Source organism: Balearica regulorum, chromosome 3 (assembly GCF_011004875.1).
Source record: "Balearica regulorum gibbericeps isolate bBalReg1 chromosome 3, bBalReg1.pri, whole genome shotgun sequence".
NCBI lineage: Eukaryota > Metazoa > Chordata > Aves > Gruiformes > Gruidae > Balearica > Balearica regulorum.
Genome location: NC_046186.1, coordinates 8,413,700 through 8,435,418, shown reverse-complemented (window position 1 = coordinate 8,435,418; position 21,719 = coordinate 8,413,700). Strand labels below are relative to the sequence as shown.

The 21,719-nt window shown below is 37.5% G+C and overlaps 1 protein-coding gene across 1 annotated transcript; it reads right to left on the bottom strand.

The window, feature by feature from the left end:
• Positions 1-4,404: 4,404 nt before the first annotated feature.
• LOC104642188 (WD repeat and coiled-coil-containing protein) lies at positions 4,405-20,238 on the bottom strand. Its single transcript, XM_010311082.2, has 3 exons — positions 18,328-20,238; positions 8,622-8,742; positions 4,405-4,909 (listed from the first exon to the last, which is right to left on the bottom strand). Exons 1-3 carry the CDS (start codon positions 20,236-20,238, stop codon positions 4,743-4,745), a joined length of 2,199 nt encoding a protein of 732 aa, XP_010309384.1. The 3' UTR covers positions 4,405-4,742.
• Between the last annotated feature and the right edge of the window lie 1,481 nt (positions 20,239-21,719).

The following is a 21,719-nucleotide window of genomic DNA, read 5'->3' as shown; positions in this document are numbered from 1 at the left end:
GGGACAATGGAAAATAAATTCATACTTTCATGTCTGAAATCGTGTAACCCCTGGGATTTACCTCGCCTGACTTCACATGCTTAAAAGTTAGGTCAGATGAGTCCAGGTCTAAAGGACTGAGCTGTTTCATAATTGCAATCTGGTACTATATGTTGTGGGGTATTTTTAAGAACAAGTTAGATTAAGCACCTGTCAAGAATTACTTAAGAATAATTGGCGCTGTCTTGGGTTAGAGAGAAGGACTCTTCAGCTACATGTTGAACAGGGAAAATGGTCCAGTGCTTGTGGTTTTCTGTTAAGGAAAACCTGAAAGTAAAACCAGCTAAAAATATGTTCGTTGTCCAAGCTGACAAAACATAGATAAAAATGAAAATCAGGGGAAAGGAAGTTAGGCTTGATGATACTATTTATACTATTTCAGAAGTTGAAAATATATTAAAGAAAATTGATACTTACAATTTTTCATATGAGTATAGATAATACTATTCTGGACTAGTAGTGGAGAAAAGGGAAGAACTAGTTAAGGGTCATGCAAGGCCTACTTTATACACTTCCTGCAGTGATCTCTCACTTTTAAGCTATTATGAAGAATATCAAAGTAATATTTCATTGTGCAAAGTCAGCATCATAGATTGGCCAGTAGAATTTCAGCTGACTTTGATGTTGTTGCATTTAATTTTTATATTGTTTTATTATTGTTCTCACAAAATTGTTTTCAAAACCAAAAAAAAAAATAGGCTATCTGGCATATAGACCTTCTCTTGTTAGCATTTTCCCAAGGAGTGGGTCAATACAAGAAACCATGAAGAGTAAAGCAGACTGCTGCATGCTTAGCAGCAAAGTTATGGAAAATGTAAGGTAAGTTTTAACTTTACTTTGAAGCAGATTATACTTTTAAGTAAAGATATACCAACTCCTAAAAATAGACTAAAATGCATATAAATATGCTGGATAAAGATGCAGAGTAATTAAAATGGAAATTTAGGCTTTCTAGTATGTTGTTTAGTCTCCGCAGGGAATATGTTTTGGAGGAGCTGGTATACCGTTTAGTCTTCTGAGCACCACTGGTATGGCAAACTGAGTGTAGTCATTCTACTCTGACTCCTAATTTAAGCTTCTAGTATTCCTAACTTTCTTCTGTTTTAATTACAGAAGACAGACACCCTACTGGGTGACTCTGGACAGGAACCTAGCACCAGTAGTCTCATTGTTCTTCCAGAGGAGCCTGTCCTTTCTGCTGGGGAAATAAGGAGCCTAAAAGAGGGGGTTCACACGTTCATGAAATTTAGGTGATCTGAACAATTCCCCTTTTTCTAAACTGATTGATTTCGGCCCTATAAAATAGCACTTCTGGAGGATGGTGAATGCTTCTTAGCCTATGCTTTTCTCCTTTTCACGGCCTACTGTCTGCTCAACTCATTTAGTACAAACTCTTTCTATCTTTCCACATGCCTTTATCACTGTTTGTGCAAAAATCTTCTGTACAGCTTGTGCTTAATAGAACAGTCGTCTTATATCTCTCTACTTCACTGATTCTCCATCTGTTCTCCATCCAAACCAAAGCTGAAAATTTATCCTCTGCTTTGCATAAATCTCTTCAGCACTTCTTCCAGAGCTTTTATTACTTTCAATTTTAACTTTACAGCTCTGTGAAAGAGACTATATAAGATAGTTCTGCACTGCACCCCTAAATCATTACCTGAAAACAAGTACTTCTTCATTCATTTTCCATTTGAAGTGCATGTATATGATTTCAACACTTATTTTCAAATATATGTACATAATAGTGTGCTCATAAATGGGGGGGGGGCAGTGCTATTCTTTAACATTATACAATTTTTAATTGATAATAGTATATTTTTCCTAAGCCTTCCTATAACATTAAGTATGCAACAAAATGAACTGGGGTCCTCATTTGTTACCTGACTAATTGTGCTGGGTGATGTTCCTACTTAGGTTCAATAACCCTTGAATTGTACAGCAGGGGAAAAGAATGCCACCCAAGTATAACAAATCCAAAAGTGCATTAAGCATCACAGAACTAAGTTTTTGACTTTTACAGCCAGTTATTCCCTGAAACTAACTGTATTGTCATCTAGAGTATTTTTTGCCTCTTTTTATCGCCACCAAACCAAACCAAACTTCGATAGCTGTTCAAAGAAGCTCCTTTCACTCCTGATCTTCTCAACATTTAGCTTGTTTTATAGAAAGGTAATACATGGAAAATTAAAATGGTAGTGTGACAGGCTGACAATGAAATGTCTAGTGATAATTATAAGTTCTGAGGCATCTTTGATGCCTAGACACTTGCTGATCTCTGCTAGTTAAGATTTTCACCTTCTCAGAATTCCCCTTTTGGCAGTTGGAACATGAAGATCACAAAAAGTGGAATGTGAGTATTTCTCTAGCAACGAGGAAATCTTTATGAATAATGTATATAATGAACTCAAAGAAACTGTATGGTACAAACAAAAGTGTCTCGGTGTGTTATCAACCTGATAGACTCAGTCCCATGTGTTTAGAGTGCAGGACTGTTCCTTCTAACATATTTTTTGTGTTTTTTTTAGCTTCAAGTGAACCAAACTATGGGACTACCACCCATAGAAGATAATATTTGTCAGAAAAATTCCCTTTTAGTTCTTCCTTTAGTTGAGCCTAAGTATTCCTCTAAAGTATATCCTCCCATCATTCTAGTTAATAATAATTAAGTCTTATTTTACTTGGCCATAGCATAAGCAAGGTAAATACCAGATACTGTTGTGAGACACGAGGTGGTTGTTCAAGTGTATTTGCAGGATTAGAAACATCTGCTGCTTTGAAATATGCTGTGTCATTTGGAAATCTGATAATGTCTTCCCTCACCATACTAAGTCTGTGAACCTCTGTGTTACTTATTTGATTTCAATGATTTGGGCTGATTTCAGTGAAGGGAAGCAGGACTTAACCAAAATTTTTAAAGCAGTAACAATGCGAATACCTTTTTGAACACAATTTTAATGCAAACTAGTGGGCAATCCAATTAACCAAGTAACTGTAAAGTAATAGATGTGTTCAATAGTTAAAAGGTCAGGTTTATTGTGTTTTGGGGTTTTTTTTTGTTTTTTTTTTCCCAAACTGGAATGCTTCTTGAGGCTGCTTAAAAAGGTCTTTGCGAAGAAAGTAGTACAAATACACCCAGCTACATTGCATACCTGTGGTTGTAGGCAATTTAGAATGATGATTCCTTTGTCTCTGGGAGGATACTTGCATGAGAAGGATATTATTTATTTCAATTAATTGAAACTGTTTCATTATTTCAGGAATTGAAAAAGTTCCTCATGAGATTTCTGGCTGCATCAATGGAATGGTACTAATGCCAAACTTCCAAACCCATGAAGTGCCTTCAGACCATAGATCTACCAGCCTTGGTATGGGGTGAAGTATTGTAACTGGATTTTAGCATACCCGTGCCCTATAAAGAGGCTTGCCATTGTTCCCAGACAGGGAAAAAATACTCTCCAGGAGTATTAACAAGACCCAAAATGCACAATATGAAAAATAAGTCTTAATAGTAGTTTAAGTAAGTCTCATCCCTTTTATGCTTCCCTGAATGTACAGAGTGAAGCAGGCATGCCTTTCCATGGTTTCTGCTGGGGCCTGTCCAGCAGTACAAAATGCTAGGCCTCACACACGTGACTACCCCTTTTTTTACTCAATTTACTCATCTCTGCATTTAGAGGAAGAAAAGTTAGGGAGTTCATTCAGTTCTTCCCTTATGCCTATTTCTGTCACCATAATCATGATAGTTTAACTTCCATGAATCTGTCTGCCTGCTTCTCAGATGTATCTGTATTGCCTCTTGTCTCTGAGGGTGAGGTTCATCTGACTAAATGTAAATGTTTGTATTTACATTAGTCACCCTAGCTTGCTTTTGCAGTCAGTGGAAAGGAATAGGCACTTATTTACTTACTTAATAGGGATGGTTCACCACAATCAGTTTTAGAAATCTATGTTAGGGCATGAGTAATCTGCTGTAAAAGTGCTTTTCTTTTTTTGACTCATCATACAGGAGTCTAGATGAGAAGTTCAGTGTAGACACCTGCATTTAGCCAAATGAAGTTTACGTTCAATGTCTTTGATCCTTAATTTACCTTACAAAGTTTTTTCTTTCTCTTTTGTGTGCACATATAGATCTACGTGCTGTGTAAGACACTGACAGGAGACAGTGATGCAGCCTTTTTAGTAATTGAACATTTTGATATAAAAATTAAGCATTTCTGAAAATGTTGCAGGTTTCCATGGGATCCAACTGGAACAGCAAAGAGAGCCTGAAGCAGTTTTCCTTTTTTTCCCTTTCCCAGTTTCTCTTAATGAATATAAATGCTCTTTAGTTGTATTTTCTTCAGCTTTTGTGTGGACTGCACACCTGCATTAGCTAGATTTGTTGTTACTGCATAATATTGTTTCTCCAAGAACATCCCGACCACGATTAATATAGAGGCTAGTCTCTCTGCTGCAGTCCACTGGGAGCCATTAATAACAGCAGCTGTGGTAAACTTCACTCTAGGTCTGATCCTTCTGAAGAAATTATGAGGGTCCGGCCAACCCTAGGATTTAGCTACAGTGTAACCCTGCCACAGATTTTACAGTTAAAATACATGGAAAGTAGTGAAGATAGCTTTCTAGTCACTCAGTTTCTGACACTGCAGAATGTCTCTGTATCGTATTAGAAAATAAGGTCATTAGCATTCTTTGTTCAGAAATTATGTCACTCTGCTTGGTGGTCGCATTGAAATGCTTTTTTTGTAGGAGTGACCTCCACAGACTTCTGAACTGTCAGTTCCATCTCTTATGATTATCTCTTGTGTTGCTTTGAATACTAATGGCACAAAGCCGTCCTTGTCCGCAGTGAGCACAATCCAAGAAGAGCCTACAAAAATTAAGCAAAAAAAAAAAAGAAAATGAGTGTACTGCTCTGGTTACGTAAAATGTACAAGCACGTTTTAAAAAGTCAGCCAGCACGCAAGCAGTGCAGGCTTTCTTTTTGTGCACTAAAGCCTTATTACACTAATGACATTAAGGTCTGACAATCCATGCTAAACACACCTTTGTGTAAATGCGGGGGGGGGGGGGGGGAGCTAAATGAAAGGTCTTGAAAGGTTTGAGGCATTTTGTCCCTTATTTAAAATAAGTTGAAAAACAAGGTGCATCTTTGCTAGTTCTGATAAACTATAAGTATCTCCATTTTCTGAAAACTCAGCCAGCCTTTCCATGCTGACTTTTGTTCTAGTGACATCTACTTCTGTTTATCCTTTTTGCTTATCTGCTCTACCCAAATGATGAAGAGATCATAAAAACTGAAAAAGATGGCAAAGAAAATTATTGTGCTGTGTTTGTTCCAGAAGGAAGTAGGGGTTTTCATCTCCTTTACTGTCAAGCTAAGATTGCTCAGTATGTTTTCAAATTCATATAGCAAATGGAAGGAAGTTACACCTTGAAGATGATTTACAAAAAATACAATTATTTACAAAAGATGATTTTCAAAAGCTGATATAATAAAATTTCTTGTCCTTTAATTATTTATTGAATCTTCTCATAAAGAAGAGAATGAACAAAATTTGAATGACATTTTTAATCCTTTTTTTTCTGGAAAAAAAAAAGGCAAGATTAAAAACTAAAAACATCAAAACCATTCAGGTTGACTTTCTGTATTGCATAGAAGCAGAAAAAAACCCTATCCTGCCTTTGTTTTTTTACTTTCCTTTGCAAATCAGCTTGACAATGAAGGTTATATATACCATATATATTTTTCTAGTGATTCATCTGTTTCCTTTTGGACTGAATATTGCAGTTCTGATAGGAAATAGTGCATTCTCTATTTGTCTTTTTTCCAGTTTGACATTTTATGAAAAAGAAAAAAAATCTGTAGCAACTGAAAAGCATGGTGGGAGCCCTTGTATCACACGTTTTTCTTAGAGCATATGATCCTGTCATTACTGAGCAGAGGCATTAGCTGGGATCTGAGGTAAAGAAAGCTCTGTTATGTTCTGTTGTTGAACTTTTTCATTTCGGGAGGTAAAACTGTGTTTTGTAAAGGAATGTGAAAAAAGGAAGTGTAGAAAATCCAGAAGAACCGTGCTTAATTTTTGTCAGTCATAACGAAGCATGGTCCTTGACAAGGCAAATCTCCCATCCTTATACTATTAACAAAGCACTTTTCCAGGCTGCTACACTATTCCATGTTGTCAAGTCATCTGTTACATCATAAGAAGATTGTCATTCCAAACCATGAATCTTTAATCTTCTACTCTTAATACTTTCTTTCTAATTCTAGACATGCTTCAGATTCTGTAACCAGTGGGCCTGAAAGTGGAAATTCTGCTGTCCAAATCAATTGTTGCATTATTGGTTAAATTGATAAAGCATACTCTTTTGTCAAACTCTTGGGACTTTTTATTTTCATTCATTGAAATATTTGAAATTCTCTGTGTCATTGATAACACTTGCTTTGAAGTGTATTCCACAGAAGATTTCAATCTTGGAAAATCCTTGTGCAGAATGTAGTACCCTTTTTCTATGCACAATTACTACAATGATGATCTGCTGAAAAGAGAGACTTCTGTGGGCTAATACCAGGGCACTATATGACAGGCTATATTTAGTACAGGTAATGGTATTACAGTCCTGGGCTTAAAGTGCAAACAATGAGGCCAAGTTCATTGCTCATATAACTCTGATGATCTTAGTAGTCTTGCTGTGGGTATGAATTTGGCCTACAGTGGTGAACTTTTTCCCCCAATTTATTCAATTTTAAGTGTTTATTCATAGTAAAAAATGCCAGGCTGTCATTGTAATACAAGCACGCTCTTCATACATCCCCTTTAATTATACAGTATTAAAGGATGGGAGTGATATTTTTAAACATGACATTTAATATTCATGCCTTGTGGCAAAGGAAAGATTTAGGAATATAAACCTGTACTGGTCAGAACTGAATAAAGAGCTACATAACACTTCTGCCCCAAACCTGATAATTTTGCAGGATATTGGTGAGTTTTAGAAAGATTCTTGTTTCAGTTGTTCTTTTTGCTGTCAACAAACAGACTGAATTTCAGAAAGGCCGAGGACCACATTGAACAGAAAGGATACGTTAGGATGATTCTGAGACACTCTCTTTTTGATATCTCTGAAATCTAATGCATGAAATTGAGGAGTGGTGTTCTGCTAATTAAATATTAAATATTCAACTGTTCTGTAGAGCTGAAAATAGGTTTTCTCAAGCCCATTATTTATTATTTCCATACTGAATTCTAAACCTCTTTTTTCATTATGGGCATTTGTTTCCAAAATCAAGAGCTGGAAGTACAGGCCCAAAATGGTATCCTCCTTGCCCTGCAAAGCTTCATTGTGTTATTGCAGAAGCCTGCTGGGGTATAGCTCAGGCCTCAAGAGCAAGTAGAGTTTTTTCATATATGCCTCCACTGCACTGTACAGTCGAGAGAGATTGCTGACAAAAATATGAAACCTGCATATCCTTATCTTCTGGAACAACTCTCAGAAACTGCTGTAAGTCAGGGGAAAACCAAAATGGCCCAATGCGTCTTGGATAAAGGCAGCTACCCTGATCTGTGTTGTATTTGTAGCCCCTTCATTCTTGTGGTCTCATCAACAACAAGGAGATAAGCAGAATATGAATGGCAGAATGGTGCATATTTTACCTATCTTTTTCCCACTGTCCTGGGTGCCAGCACCAGTGACATCCCAGGCCTGGTTTCTTTTTCATCAATAAGCCTATTATATAGCAGTCTGCTATGTAGCCGTTATTATTTAGAAAACTATAGCTTATATTATTACTTTCGTTTTCTTTTTGATTTCACCAACAGTTGAATTCATTTCTCATAAGACAGAGTATACCGATTAAACCAATGTGTCTCAGCCTGTCAGGGGCTAAGACAAGGGGCAAGACAGAAAGTAATTTATGGATCTCTCAGTGTGGAAACCATGCAAGGAGATCATAATTACAGACAACTATTGTGTAGCGTAAGATCATAATATACTTAGACTGTGATGAGAAAATCCATCAGAAGCGTTATAGAGAAATGGCTAAAAAATAACAGTATGTGTTGCTGAGAGGCTAGCATACATCAACAGACAGGGACAAGGTCATTCAGAGACCAGTCTGGGGCTAGGATTGAGCTTCATCGTTTACCTTATATTAAAAAATCCAAAATGCTACATGATATATATATATATATATGTCATATTCTGAGAATGAATTTTTCTCCAACCTAGTCTCTATTGTCAAGTCTGGGACATGCTTGTAAAGATGGGCAAAGCAAAATGCCAAAAGGTCTCTGGGAAGCATTTCTATTTGCAGGTAACACAGTGTAATGATTATTTTCTCATCCTTCCTCTGTAGAGGCATCTAACATGTTACCCTGGTAATAGGTAGTTCTGCAGTTACTTAGCATTTAAGTGATTTCTAGAGACACTCTGCTGTATTTCAGACAAAGGAAAACACTTATCAAAAAAAGTTAGCTATGTCAGTTTACTACAGCATGGGGTAATTATTCTACCACAACTGCCTCTTTTATGCTAAAAATCTCAGGTGAAACCAGATATCAGAAATAAAAAGAACATACCGTGTTTCATTTCAATAACGGGCAGATCAAACAGCTGCTGGACTAAATTCAAATAGATCTTGCCATCACAGAGGAGAACATCTTTTGTTTCTTCAGTAACTGCTCCATTTGAAAAACTTTTCTTCAAATGCATGCATGTAAAAGAAAAGATCTTGTTAAAGGCTTATACATTGTGCTTGAGTTCTTTTAACATTTACTCTGCTCTTACTTCTTTCAGTTCTTTAGTCATTTTGCTGCTTCTTTGTCTGTCTTTGCTACAATTTATAGCTGACACCATCATGCAGTGCAATTCTAAGCACAATCTCTTAGTCCCATGTGAAAAGGAATATGCCTCTTTGCTTTTTGCTTTGTGTGCTTATGCAGCTCAGAACTGCATCAGCCCTATATATATAATGTCTTAGGTCATGCATATATGCATCCGTTGGGCCTTTCTGCCTGAAGAGTCAATTGAGTGGAAGGGAATATATCATGCCTGGAACAAAGTTGTCCAAGATGCTACCAGAGCAAATGAGTACTCTGCTCAGTTTCAGCTATACACGTGGGTGGTTTTGATAGTCATTGGTCAGCTATTCCACCCCAGTTCTGGCACAGAGAGAACTGCAGAGAGACTGGACATAGCAACAATCTCTCTGAAAAGCTGTCATAACAAGGTAGCTTGGGAATCCTGTGACTTTCTTTGAGAGACAGGGAATGTATGGATTCACAGCCCTGGAATTTGCTCTGACATTCACTAAAAGAGCAGACTTGAATATAAGCATGAAGTTTAGGTGGCCTTGAGAACCGACACTTTTGTGTTCCATCATTCTGATTACTGCAAAGTACAAGGACCACAAAATAGTTTGAGCTACTGTGGTTATGGACTGGATATATATTTGCATTTAGATTTTCCTATCTGCTGTAATTTGAAAGTCATTTTAGCATTAAAAATTTTCCAGTGACTCAATGCCATTATAAAATATATGTGAATTGGACATTTTCTTCCAAAGAATCTTTCTATACTTTATCCTGTGAATTTCATTTTGTTCTTTCCTCTCCATACTTTCCACCTCTGTGGTTCCTATGTGTTGGGGGTTTTTTTGCCTTTGGCATCCCTTGTGTTTGTAATACCCACAGATTTACCATATTTGTTATTTAAATGAACAGTCTACTTACCCCATTTCCTAGACCTTTCTGTTTTGTACATTCAGAAGGAATCCAAGTTAATGTTTTAGAATGGGTTGAAAAGATGTCATCCATCCTGTTGTAGTCCAACCCTGTCGGTGTCTACTTCATATCTTTGAATCTTTCTGCTAATATGAAACTTACAGTTCAGTGGATTCACAACTGCATCTTCTATTTCTGTGCAGAGTAATCTAACCTTTGACTAAATAAATGTCTCTTTCAATGCTTGTCTTCATTTCTAATGGTGCTGTCTTTTGACTCAGTTGCGCTGTCAGTGAACATGCGCTTTTTTTCTATGTAACAACCTTTCTAAATCAATCACTTTCATTTTTCTGTACATAGTATGTATGCTGTCATGCAACCACATTAGATTCTGTAAATCAGAATGTCTACCAACTGTTGTAAAAGTATTTTTTCCCCACTCTATCATAAATTGGCCATGCAGATAGTCTGCTGATTGTTATTTATGTATTAGAGTAATGGATAATGGAGAATTTAAGTATTTTGATAATGGAGAATGGATAGCAGAAAATGGATTGAGAGCAGCCCTGAGGAGAAGGACTTGGGGGTGTTGGTGAACAAGAAGATCAACATGAGCCAGCAACGTGCATGTGCAGCCCAGAAAGCCAACTGTATCCTGGGCTGCATCAAAAGAAGCGTGACCAGCAGGTCAAGGGAGGGGATTCTGCCCCTCTACTCCACTCTTATCAGACCCCACCTGCAGTACTGTGTCCAGCTCTGGGGTCCCAAGTACAAGGAGGACATGAAGCTGGTTGGAGCGAGTTCCAGAGGAGGCCATGAAGATGATGAGAGGGCTGGAGCACCTCTCCTATGAAGACAGGCTGAGAGAGTTGGGGTTGTTGAGCCTGGAGAAGAGAAGGCTCCGGGGAGACCTTAGAGCAGCCTTCCAGTACCTAAGGGGGCCTACAGGAAATCTGGAGAGGGACTGTTTGCAAGGGCGTGGAGTGACAGGACAAGGGGGAATGGCCTTAAGCTGAAGGAGGGTGGATTTAGATTAGATATAAAGAAGAAATTGTTCATGATGAGGGTGGTGAGACACTGAACCAGGTTACCCAGAGAAGCTGTGGATGCCCTCTCCCTGGCAGTGTTCAAGGCCAGGTTGGATGGGGCTTTGGGCAACGTGGTCTAGTGAAGGGTGTCCCTGCCCATGGCAGGGGGGTTGGAACTAGATGATCTTTAAGGTCCCTTCCAACCCAAACCATTCTATGATGCTATGATTGATCGAAGATGTAAGAACCATAAAAATATCTTTCCGTTAAAAACATGAACCTTCCAACTTTCAAAGGTCTTCTCATCTCTTTACCCATTCAAAACAGCCAGAAATCTGTTGCAGTGTAATTAATAGGGAAATACCTAAGGAATGCATCAAAGAAGTATCATTTTCTTAGTCATAATCCTATAGGAACTTTTTATTACAGCTATAACTCTATAACAGAACTTCTTTGTCATTTTTAAATCTCTTCAAATTACATAGTACTATATTCTACTGAACCCAAATACATTTAAAACTCAATGGGCTGAATGTTGAGCAGTGAGCATGTGCTTTGCATTTACATTGCAAAGATGTTATTTGCCTGTACAGGTGTTTGTGCAAAGCTTTTCATTGCTGCATATAGTAGATTAGTACATCTAACAACTACTTCATTTTCCTGAATTCAGGTTGAAATAGCAGAGTTTATTCAAACTTGTACTTCAGGTAATGAATTATAGAAAAAAGGTGGACTGGGAATGAGTCAGGCACATTCCCTTGACCTGGTGGTTCATTTTTTCATGTAGATATGTTTCAACTCAAGACTAATCAGAAAACAATCTAGCTCTGCCTCTGTTGATTTGAAATCAGTTGAATGGAAGTGTATACTAAGGATGACTTTGTTCCAGTATGTTTCCAGCTTAGCCTTGCAAGTTATTATTGGAACAGCCATTAGAAGTGGAAGGCATGTTTGTATATACAAAACTACACAGCATCTATTTTTTATCCTAACCAGTTTTTCAAGTACAGACCTCAAAGCTTCCATTTCAGAGTTGTTTGTCTTCCATCACTTGTGAGCATTCATATTAGCTATTCTCTCTGTCTTTGTCATTTACTTCTGTTTATAATGATAACCTTAATCATTTTTGCATTTATTTTTGTCTGTGGGCAAATTCTGTCAGGTCAAGAATCTTTCTCTGGTTTAATCTTCTAATTATTTAGCTTTTTTTTGTTTAATGTTTAGTTTAAGTTATGAAAACATGCCTTCTCTTTGAGGAATATGTTCACACACAACATATCATAGATTAACTGATTTAAACCCATGCCTTCTTGAGAGGTAGTATTATACTGTTAGTATTCCCTTTTTATAGATGACCAGCCCATTAGACAGGAAGCTTAAGAGATTTACTCAACGTCATGGAAGTAATTTGTGACAGAGTTTGAAACACAACTAAAATCTCACCTTAGTACTTCCCATTTTCACGCCTTAACCCAAGGACAATTTTCTAGTCAAATCTACATTTAATCCACATCTTCCCAAAATATGCATCTGGGTTCGCTGTGTTGCTATTTATCTCCAATAGAAGCCAGTGGACTTGCAATTCTCAGATTTAAATTCCTGAATATTAGTTGTTTGATCCTAAACCAAAGTTTATTGGTAGACAAAGAGCATATTAATCACAGAAGAAACAAATACATTTCCACGTATGTGAGTGGATATTTTCAGATAAAGTTTCTGTAGCCAACTTCTAGCAGTATATCAAGTCCAAGTCTCCCTCAACAAAAATCCAACGGAAAGAAACCATCAATTCAAGAATTGTTTTCCTTCATCCATGTCAGCCTGCCCTTTGATCAGATTTTGTAGCCTATAAAGGGTCTTTTGGGCAGCAGCCAGCCCATCAGAGCGTTGCCAAACTGTCTTTCAAAACTCCTGTTTTGCAATGCAAATATATATGGGGAGAAGCAAATAATTTACTAAGGCAAAAAGGGTTCCTGGATTAGATGTTATACGCCATAGATCTGCATGATAAATAAACATGTCTTTTATCACTTTTTTGAACTATACTGAGCAGTTAGCTAGTTCTGCCTCTTGACCTTTTTCACTATTTGTCTTATATTTCCTAATGCACTGCCTACATTTGCCTGGATGCTCAGATCATCTTCATGAACTTAAATTCAACGGCTGATGAAACAGTGAGGTAAATAAGAATATGCCACCAATCAGCATTGTTTTTACTAACACTGGGTTAGTGATCGAATGCAGTTTGAATGTGTCTTTCTTGTACACGGATGTCTAGAAATGTAAAATGTTTTCCAGCTGAGGCCCCACGGCTGTGTTGCCCAGTATTGCATTACTTACTGGATGTACTCACTGATGTACTGCAGACTGCCTTTGTTCTTTTCATAAGCGTATCACATTTTTGATTCATGGTCATCTTGTAGTCACTTAACACATAGAAGCTTTTGTCATCCTTGGTTGTTTCCAACTAATGCATATCCAGTTTATAGCAAAAATTCCTTGTATTAGTGCTAGAATATATCACTATGTACTTCATATTAGTTCATTTCAATCCATTTTTTTGTATTCCAAATGCTAAGGTCATCAAATTACAGGTGCAATATCCTGATCCTCTATTGATTACTTCCCGTCCTACTACTGACTTTATGCCATACACAGATTTTATTAGCATATCTAATCAGATCATTAATGAAACTTTTAGATTAACCTGAAGATCAATCAGGAAAAAATCCTCTAGTAAATTTCTTTGATTTTCTTTTTGTATTACTATAACCATTTACTATCTTCCTTCCAGCTAATTCCTTAACCATCTTATATTTCTTCTATTAATCCCTATTCTCTGCTGTTGAACAAATAATTTCCCCTGTGGCATGATTTCAAGTACTGTACTGAATTACAGGTATTTTAAATATTCTTCATATCCTTTGTGTTAATAATCTGTTGTTTTATAAAAGAAAGCTATCAAGTTAGTCAGTCACATATAACCATCGTAAGGTGAATAGTGCTGCGGTTGCCCAGAACTCCATTTTCATTTTCTTAAATCCTTGATTTCAGCTCTCTGTGTTGTGCTTTAGTGGTAATTTCAGTTTTGATACCTTAATACCCATTAGTCAGCTTGCTTTTGCCTTGCCCCCACATTCATTGTGTAGGATGAGAAAAAAAAGTAAATTAAATAGACATGGGGGATCTGGCCAAGAAGACAATGAAAAGAGAGTTATGTGGCTAAGGAAGAGCACTGAAGAGGAATGAGAAATATGATTTTTGATATTTAAAGTGCTGTGCGTCATTAAGCCTTGTTGCAGCATTGCCACAGGTAGTATTAACGAGGTTTGGCAGCCTGCACTGCCCCCCTTTCCTGTCATGATTATTTCCACTGTTGCCATGATTCCTGTTTGATTTTTGGTGAATCCCGAATTTCTTCTGGTAGAGATCTTAATGTCTTGGCTTGCCCTTATGTGGGACATTCCAATTGCAACACTAATTAACCTGTCAGAGAAGCATAAGTCCATAAAATGTTGACGTTGGAAGAGATCTGAGGTGTTCAGCAGTGCTTAAATCCCAGTGTAGTTTGCATTTATAGTGCACATCAGCATTTCAGATGATATGATGCTAGGATTTCTCTACTCTTGGAACCTTGTTAATAGTTCTGCAACTAATGTTTAAGGTATATTGTCATCTAAGATATATCCTTTGTCCTCATGCTTGCGCTTCCATTATCTTTATGTTTTGAGCTTGGGGGGGGGGGGGGTTAACTCAGAGCTCTACTTTCTTTGCACAGTACAAAAACTTGCATTCATTTTTGACATTACATATTCCTTTTCCTTTATGTCTGTGTATCCAACAAACAAATCATCTGGTCTAATAAAAGGTATTGTGTCTGCCCTACAAACCCTGCTTGTCTGCTATTGATCAGTTTCAGAACATTGTTGTCAGAACTTGTTCTTAACAAATTCCTCAACCTTTGCTCAAAATGTTATCCATGCATTAATCACACCTTGTCTTGACTACTGCAGGTCTTTATTTTACGGTCATCCTAAATCTTTTCCTTCTAAACTTCAGGATGGCTGACTAGTTTCTTACTCCAGGGAGCAGTCACATCACCTTCCTCTTCCATCATTTTCATGACTTTCTTCCTATTACTCAACCAGAGTCAAAATTGCCCTTTGGATTTCAGAAAGGTTCACAGTCTTATTACAGCTGATCATTGCAGCCTGGTCTTTGCTCATTTTACTGTGCCGCCCTTATACCCCCCCCCCCCCTTCTTTATCTCTACTTCATGTAATTCTATCAGAAAAACTTTGTTGCCATATGTTTGGATCCTTTCTATTCAACTTCCAGCTCTGTGTAAAAAATTGTTAATTTTATAGCCGACCTTGGCAATAAAATTTCCCATAGTAAATTGTATGAAGATGCTGTAAAAGTACAAATCGACTTGTATACAATTATTGGTGAGTGCTAAGAAAAGGAAATCATGGTGACTAATTACTGTAAATATATTTATTTCCTGTTTAATTCTGCAATGTATGCTCTTAGTGATATACAGTTTTGACATAATACTGCTTGTGAGCAAAATGTAGTTTTAAGGTATTCTTCAGATTAAGATGAATCTTATTCCTCCTGGAGAGGTTTGCCTAAATGCCATTAATTTCAAATCCAGATTGGCTTTATTTCCACTGTAATTAGCTTTTGAATGAGGCTAGGTTGAATATTCTGCAGCTGTTTCTTTTTCAGGGGAAAAGGATGAAAAAGTATCTTACTGCGAAATGAAACAGAAACAAATCTGTTTCAGATCCTCATCTCATCTCTTTTTTTTTTCCCTTTTTTTTTTCCTTTTTAAATAATACCCTCTTACTCTGTCTGTCTGTCTGCCCTCCCACTCTATCCTGAATCACAAGTCTGTATGTGATGAAAGAACAATAATATTTGCTTTTCAGGGTTGAATGATCAAGTCACCTCTGGTGGCTGAATGCTATTACACAAGTGATAGTGCAGTGACATTTCCAAAGTGTGAGTGATCATGTTTTTGTTTTATGGCTATGGGCTACATAGAATATAAATTCTGGTAGTACTGCGTGGATGTGACTTCAGAGGAGTTATAGGTAGGCTAGCACTAACAGAATAAACAGAGGTTTTGAAGGCTATTTAGTGAGCAGACATTATGAATTATTAAGTAATACACATTTTGTTTTATACTATGGTTTTCTAAGCAGAACTGGAAACATACATAAATATGTCAATAGTGCTTCTGCACAACAGTGTTCATAATTGCCTGTTAATTATTGGTACATTTTTATCTATTATGTTTTAAACTTTCCTTTTATGTTTTTAATGCATAAATATGGTTATGCAGTACTTATCATTATATTTTATAGTACAATAGATTTCTCAATCAAGATTGAGCCTCTGCTGTGCTGGGGATTATACAAACACTTAAGAAGACATGCACTTGGCACAAAAAGCTGAAAGATAATGGCCATATTATTGACTGGACTGCAGTGTTCCTAAAGCTTAGAATGTTTTCCACAGGCTGATATTTATATCATAAGGCAATAAAGCTATTTCCTGACTTTTTGCACTGTGAACACAGAGCCTGGCTGGAACCCACAACCCAGCTGGTCTCTGAGTTCACAGAGTGCTAATCACCTCCTGAAGGAGGAACAAGGTTCAGATGTCTAAATCCAAACTAATCAAAACAACTATTTTCTGAGAAAATTATTAGCTGCCTATAAAGCAAATATTTCCCTGTCTGTCTGGAGGCCTTTTTGCCACCAGTCTATTTTTCATTATTTTTTGGCATCATGCTGTGATTCTGTTAGATTTCAGAAGAGGGGCTGAACTATGCAAGGCATTAGTTGCGACTTACACAGGAAAGCTATGTGTCTAGGAAAGACATTAAGTGGCACTTTTTCTGAGTCATAATGCAATCCTAGCGGTGCTTTCTGCTGGCTCAACTGAAACTAACCTGTTCAGATAAATAAGCGTCTTCCTTTCTAAATGTAGGTAGTCTAGCCGTATTTTAGAAGCACTAATTTTACTTTAATTTTTTTGCTTCCAACAAAAAAACCCAGGATAATTAATTCTTACTGCTTGTGCAAGCAAGCGTGCACAGTGACTTCAGATCTTAGATTAATGTTATGTGTCACAAACAAAACTTCTCTTTGGAAAGGTTAATCCAATCGAATCCAAGAGATAGGGCTGCTTGCTAAATAAATAAGTTGATTTATGTTAAGAAATCAGAATCAATTTGAACATGCTGGAGAACAGAAGGGCTTGCTTCTTGGCAAATAAAATCCTAAATTATTTAAAATAGACATGTTGCTTTTTTCACCAGAATTTGTAAAATGTATTCAAGTTAAATTATTGACTAATTCAGATCGAAAGCTTTGCTTTTATCCAAAGTACCTAACATACTAGAATCTTCTTAAATGCCAAGTAAACAACTGCTTAAAAGTAATGAATATGATTTAATTGAGTCACCATTCCCTTAATGAGTGTTTAAGGAGAGGTACTTAGATGTCTGTATGGATTCCTTTAGAGTAAAAGGAAGTCAAATTTGTTTGGGAAGTACATACTTCAGCATTGTCACAATGTAATGTATTACTTTGACATAATGCTGCTTATGTTGCAGTAGATGATAAGAATGCATTTATAATTGGCATCTACATCCTGAAAGGGACCCCAGTTTTAGCAGCAATATCACTAGCATCAGCATGACCAAAAATATTATAATGTATTACTGCAAATAATACTAAGAGTAACAGCCAGAAATAATTACCCAACCTACATTCCTTAGTTGAAATTCTTACTGAAGTCAGTAGGAATTTTGCCAAAACAAGGGTGGGATAGGAACATGATGATTTGGCATTGGTCTATTTATTTAATGAAATGATAATTACATATTGACAGATATTATTTTTTTTCCAGAAAATTTGAAGTGGTAATGTTTTACAAATTGAGTATGTCCAGCTCTGTGAAGGTAAATGGTGGGAAATTAAAGTAGAAATAAGCCAACTTCATGTCATTCCCATCTGAATTTTCCATAAATTGAGATTCAATATTTGTTTCAGCCTTCATGAGAGTCTAGCTATCTTCAAACTTTGGATTTGAGCTCAGGTTTGAATTTATTATGTTTCTGGTGGGCTACTGTACCACCCTACTCATAGGCTCATCTCTAGACTGAACTAACATATAAACCTTTACAACCATTAACAACTGTTTGGCTCTGTTCTCTTTCTTGGATAGATGCACACAAAGTCAGCTAGTATCCAAGACAGTTGTGCATAATCAAAGAAGAACGAACAGACACAAATCTCCCATGTGAAGTATCCTCTAAGTTACCCACATCATCCTGAGTTATTGTTTCAATGACAAATTATAATACCATTTTAGATTAAGCTTGATGCCAAACTCAGGTTACATTTCTCATGGGTTGATAAGAATTAAACTGCATCCTCTTGACTTAAAGCTTAATAGATACAAGATTGTTTAAAATATCAGTGTCCTATCACAATATTTTTAAGCTGAAAAAAAGTTACCTGGAAAGTAATATGAAGGACAGGTGGTTCCTGTGAACATGGATAAGCTAAAGATCTCCTCCCGTTTTTAGCGAAGTCCGTTATTTCAGAAAGACTCAGTTGTAACTCATTGAAGCTGCCACAGAGTCTCTCTAAATTTCTAGATATGTGACTCATTCCTCTTTCACTTGGCAAATTGTTTTTAGAACTTGATGTTTCTTGGATCACATTGAACTGCACTTTAGGGGAAGCTGGTCTATTGGAAAGCCTGGCGGGTGTTCCAAAACCAAGAAGAGACACTGAGCGATTAGTAGGTTCAGCATCCAATGTTTCCAAGGCCACTGAGGGGTCACCTGGGAGCCTTTTTTCATCCAGATCGCTCACACTTGATGAAGAGCTCTGCTCATAACTAGGGCTCTTTACTTCTTCAATGAGTCTTCTCCTGCCACTAGGAGATTGAATAACTGTGCTTCTTGGTATTAACAGCTCCCTGCTTTGAGGTTGGTCTTCCATAGCAAGATTTTCAAAGAACTTTCTTTTTCCAGGTATATTAACAGAGGATTCAAAGTTATAAAACATATTCTGCTTAGTCTCAGGCAATGCTGAAGAATCTTCTTCCAGCATCAATTCTTTGATCATCAAACGCATTACATACCTGTCTGAACTTGAAGATGGAATGAAACTAGGCTCAGGGAACTTTTGCTTGCCGATCAGAATCAATAGGAGTTTATCTGTCAAAAAACATAGGCCCTTTGGTCTTTCATTTTTTTCCAGCTGGATTTGTTGAATGTGAGGCATGCAAGAAGAGGTTACCGAATACACCAAAACAATGTTAGAAGTATTAGAGGCTACTGCCACAATCTGAGCTCTAAGGTCAAAAGCCATTATATCAGGAACCAGAATACCTGGGATGGTGACTTTTCTGGTGGTGGTTACCTTCCTCTCAAAAGTCACCAAAATCAAGTGAGAAGAATCTTGACCATTTGTTGCTGCAGAGTCTTTGTGTTTCAGAGTAATAAGAGGACCAGGATCAGACCGACGGTGGTTTGCAAGGATATGGGTTAAATCCACAGGTCCTGATGAAGAAGAAGCAACTGAATCAACACCTGATCTATCTGAATCTGTGGATTTTCTTCGCAGGTCCATGGAGTATTCCTCATCGCCAAGCACCAGAGCAGACTGCGAGATTAAAGAACCAGTTTCTGTCCCAGATGGCATATCAAATGCAATGCCAGCATTCAAACCACAGATACTATCTAGAGGAAGCTCAGTAGCTACAGCAATTTGGAAATCCAGTGTGGCTTGTATAGCACAGATATAACCTCCCACATCAAAGACTGGGCAAAAGGAGCAGGTATTTAGAGTTTTCTGAGCATCATCCCATATGTAGGAATGCAGGGCACTGCCTATAGCCACTACTAAACGATTACCATCCTTAGTCCAGCAAGCACAGTGGATAAGCCCACTGCTTTTGATATCTGCCTTAACTCTAGTGTTGTCAGTACGAACAGCGTGCAAGACTGAAGCATCTCTTTTTGTAAGCACAGCCAAGACCTCCTTCTTTGGATGCCAGACACAGCCCTGAGAAAGCAGTGGAAATGGCTCACCAACTTCACAAGTCTGAGAAATCAAGGGTTTGTTCTTCTCTGCAGTGCTGTAGCCCAGCTGCCAAACGCTAACGTGCTTTTTATGCTGAACAGCGAGCAGAGCTGGGGCATCTGTAGAGCAACACGGGCCCCAGTAAAGCCCATGAACATGTTCAAATTGACCAACAACACTTGAGTCTCCAAACTTTAGTACTCCGTTATGATAGTATAAAGCAGTCAGTATCACTTGCTTCCCATCTGTCCAGGCAATTCCATGCATGGGGTGGATGGCCTGATATAAAGCATTGAGGCCAGTTCTCAGCAGCTTTGCCTTTCCCAGCTCCATCTTTTAAAGCTTTCAGTCTAGTGGTGGTTGTTCCAAAGTAGAGAATCCATGGAATTCACTCACAGATCACGATGAGGAAAATTTTTTCTCATGTCTCCTTCCCTTCTTTTCCAGAATCAAACACATTTTTCTGCTAATAATCCAAGAGCCTATATTGTGAACTCCTTCCCAGTAAGCCTGCAGCTGCTCTTCTAAGTATAAATCCATGTCAAAGCTGCTTTTGCTATGGCTTTTCCTGGGAGGAGTTATCATCTTCATGTGATGGCTAACAAGGTTTAACCAATTACTGTACGTTTTCATAGAAGTCTATTTTTAACTCTTCACTGCTGCGAGTATATTTAAAAATAACACTTAATACCTTGACCTTCAGTGAATGAAGGTCTTTGGTGAAGGCTGGAGAGAGATCATACACTGTTAAGCCTAAGTATTAAGCTACATCCTGAAATAATGACCTGACACTTCTTTCAGCCAGCCTTTGAAGGATAAAAGAAGATTTAAAGATACCTGAGAACTGTACAAGGCAGATTGCAATCTCTGATGGACAGCATCTTTCAAAGATACAAGATCCTAAGTGGCTATGAAAGGAAAGTAGAAAAGGGAAATCATGCTCTGTTTTGTTACTACTTACAGGAGAATGAAGGAAGGTGAGATTTAAAAAAAAAAAAAAAAAAAAAGTAAAATAGTCTAGAAGCAAAGACAGCTGATTCATGTTCATTTTACTGGGACAGATTTCCTAGCTACAAATATATGTTGATTTCTCTCTCGGTCTTCCCAGTCACCTGTATCTGAGAACTGTTCCCTCATCATATAGCCAAAATCCAAAGGGGAAGCCAAAATGTTCCTGTTTCCCTAGACCCTGCAGTTTCTACAATATGTAACGTAACATCCTTGAGGTGACAAAGACCCAACCAGTAAACTCATGTAACACAGTGGGGCCACGTGAGGATACGCCACTTTGGTTCAACTGTATTGTTTCAGGATCAGAGCTTGTTCAGATGGACTACCTTGGGTGTCTCCATTCTTCCTTCCTTAGCACATCCTTTTCTGGGGTTAGTTTGGACAAAACCTGCCTGTCACTGAATATAAATTGTCAAGGTGGGACTCATTACTTAAATATAAGCAACCATTACTATTTTAAATGCCCTAGAATATCTGAGACAGCACACTGTCACTTACAGGAGAGTAGTGCTGTTCTGAAGTGGCAGCTGGCAACAAAGAGATGATCCCTAGATAGTCCCTAGACTGTCTAAGATGGCATTAGAAGCTTATATGCAGGTAACTGAATCCATCCTCAGCATCTTTTTGTAGTTCTTGTTTTGCCAGCATCTCCTTTCCGCTTTGATGTAATTTGTGCCTTTTGCTGCTTACATAAAAAAAATAATGTGAATAAATTAGACCTGAGCAGATGTTTTCAAATGATCAATATATATATTATGGTTAAAGATTTAATACTTAAGTATATGCATTCTACATCTTTGGCT

Coding starts and splice junctions, on each gene's coding strand:
- LOC104642188 (XM_010311082.2), bottom strand. CDS start 20,238: ATGGAGCTGGGAAAGGCAAAGCTGCTGAGAACTGGCCTCAATGCTTTA. Junction 8,743..18,327: donor TCCTTCATATTACTTTCCAG/GTAACTTTTTTT, acceptor ATGCATTTGAAG/AAAAGTTTTTCAAATGGAGC. Junction 4,910..8,621: donor CGTTATTGAAATGAAACACG/GTATGTTCTTTT, acceptor TAATTTTTGTAG/GCTCTTCTTGGATTGTGCTC.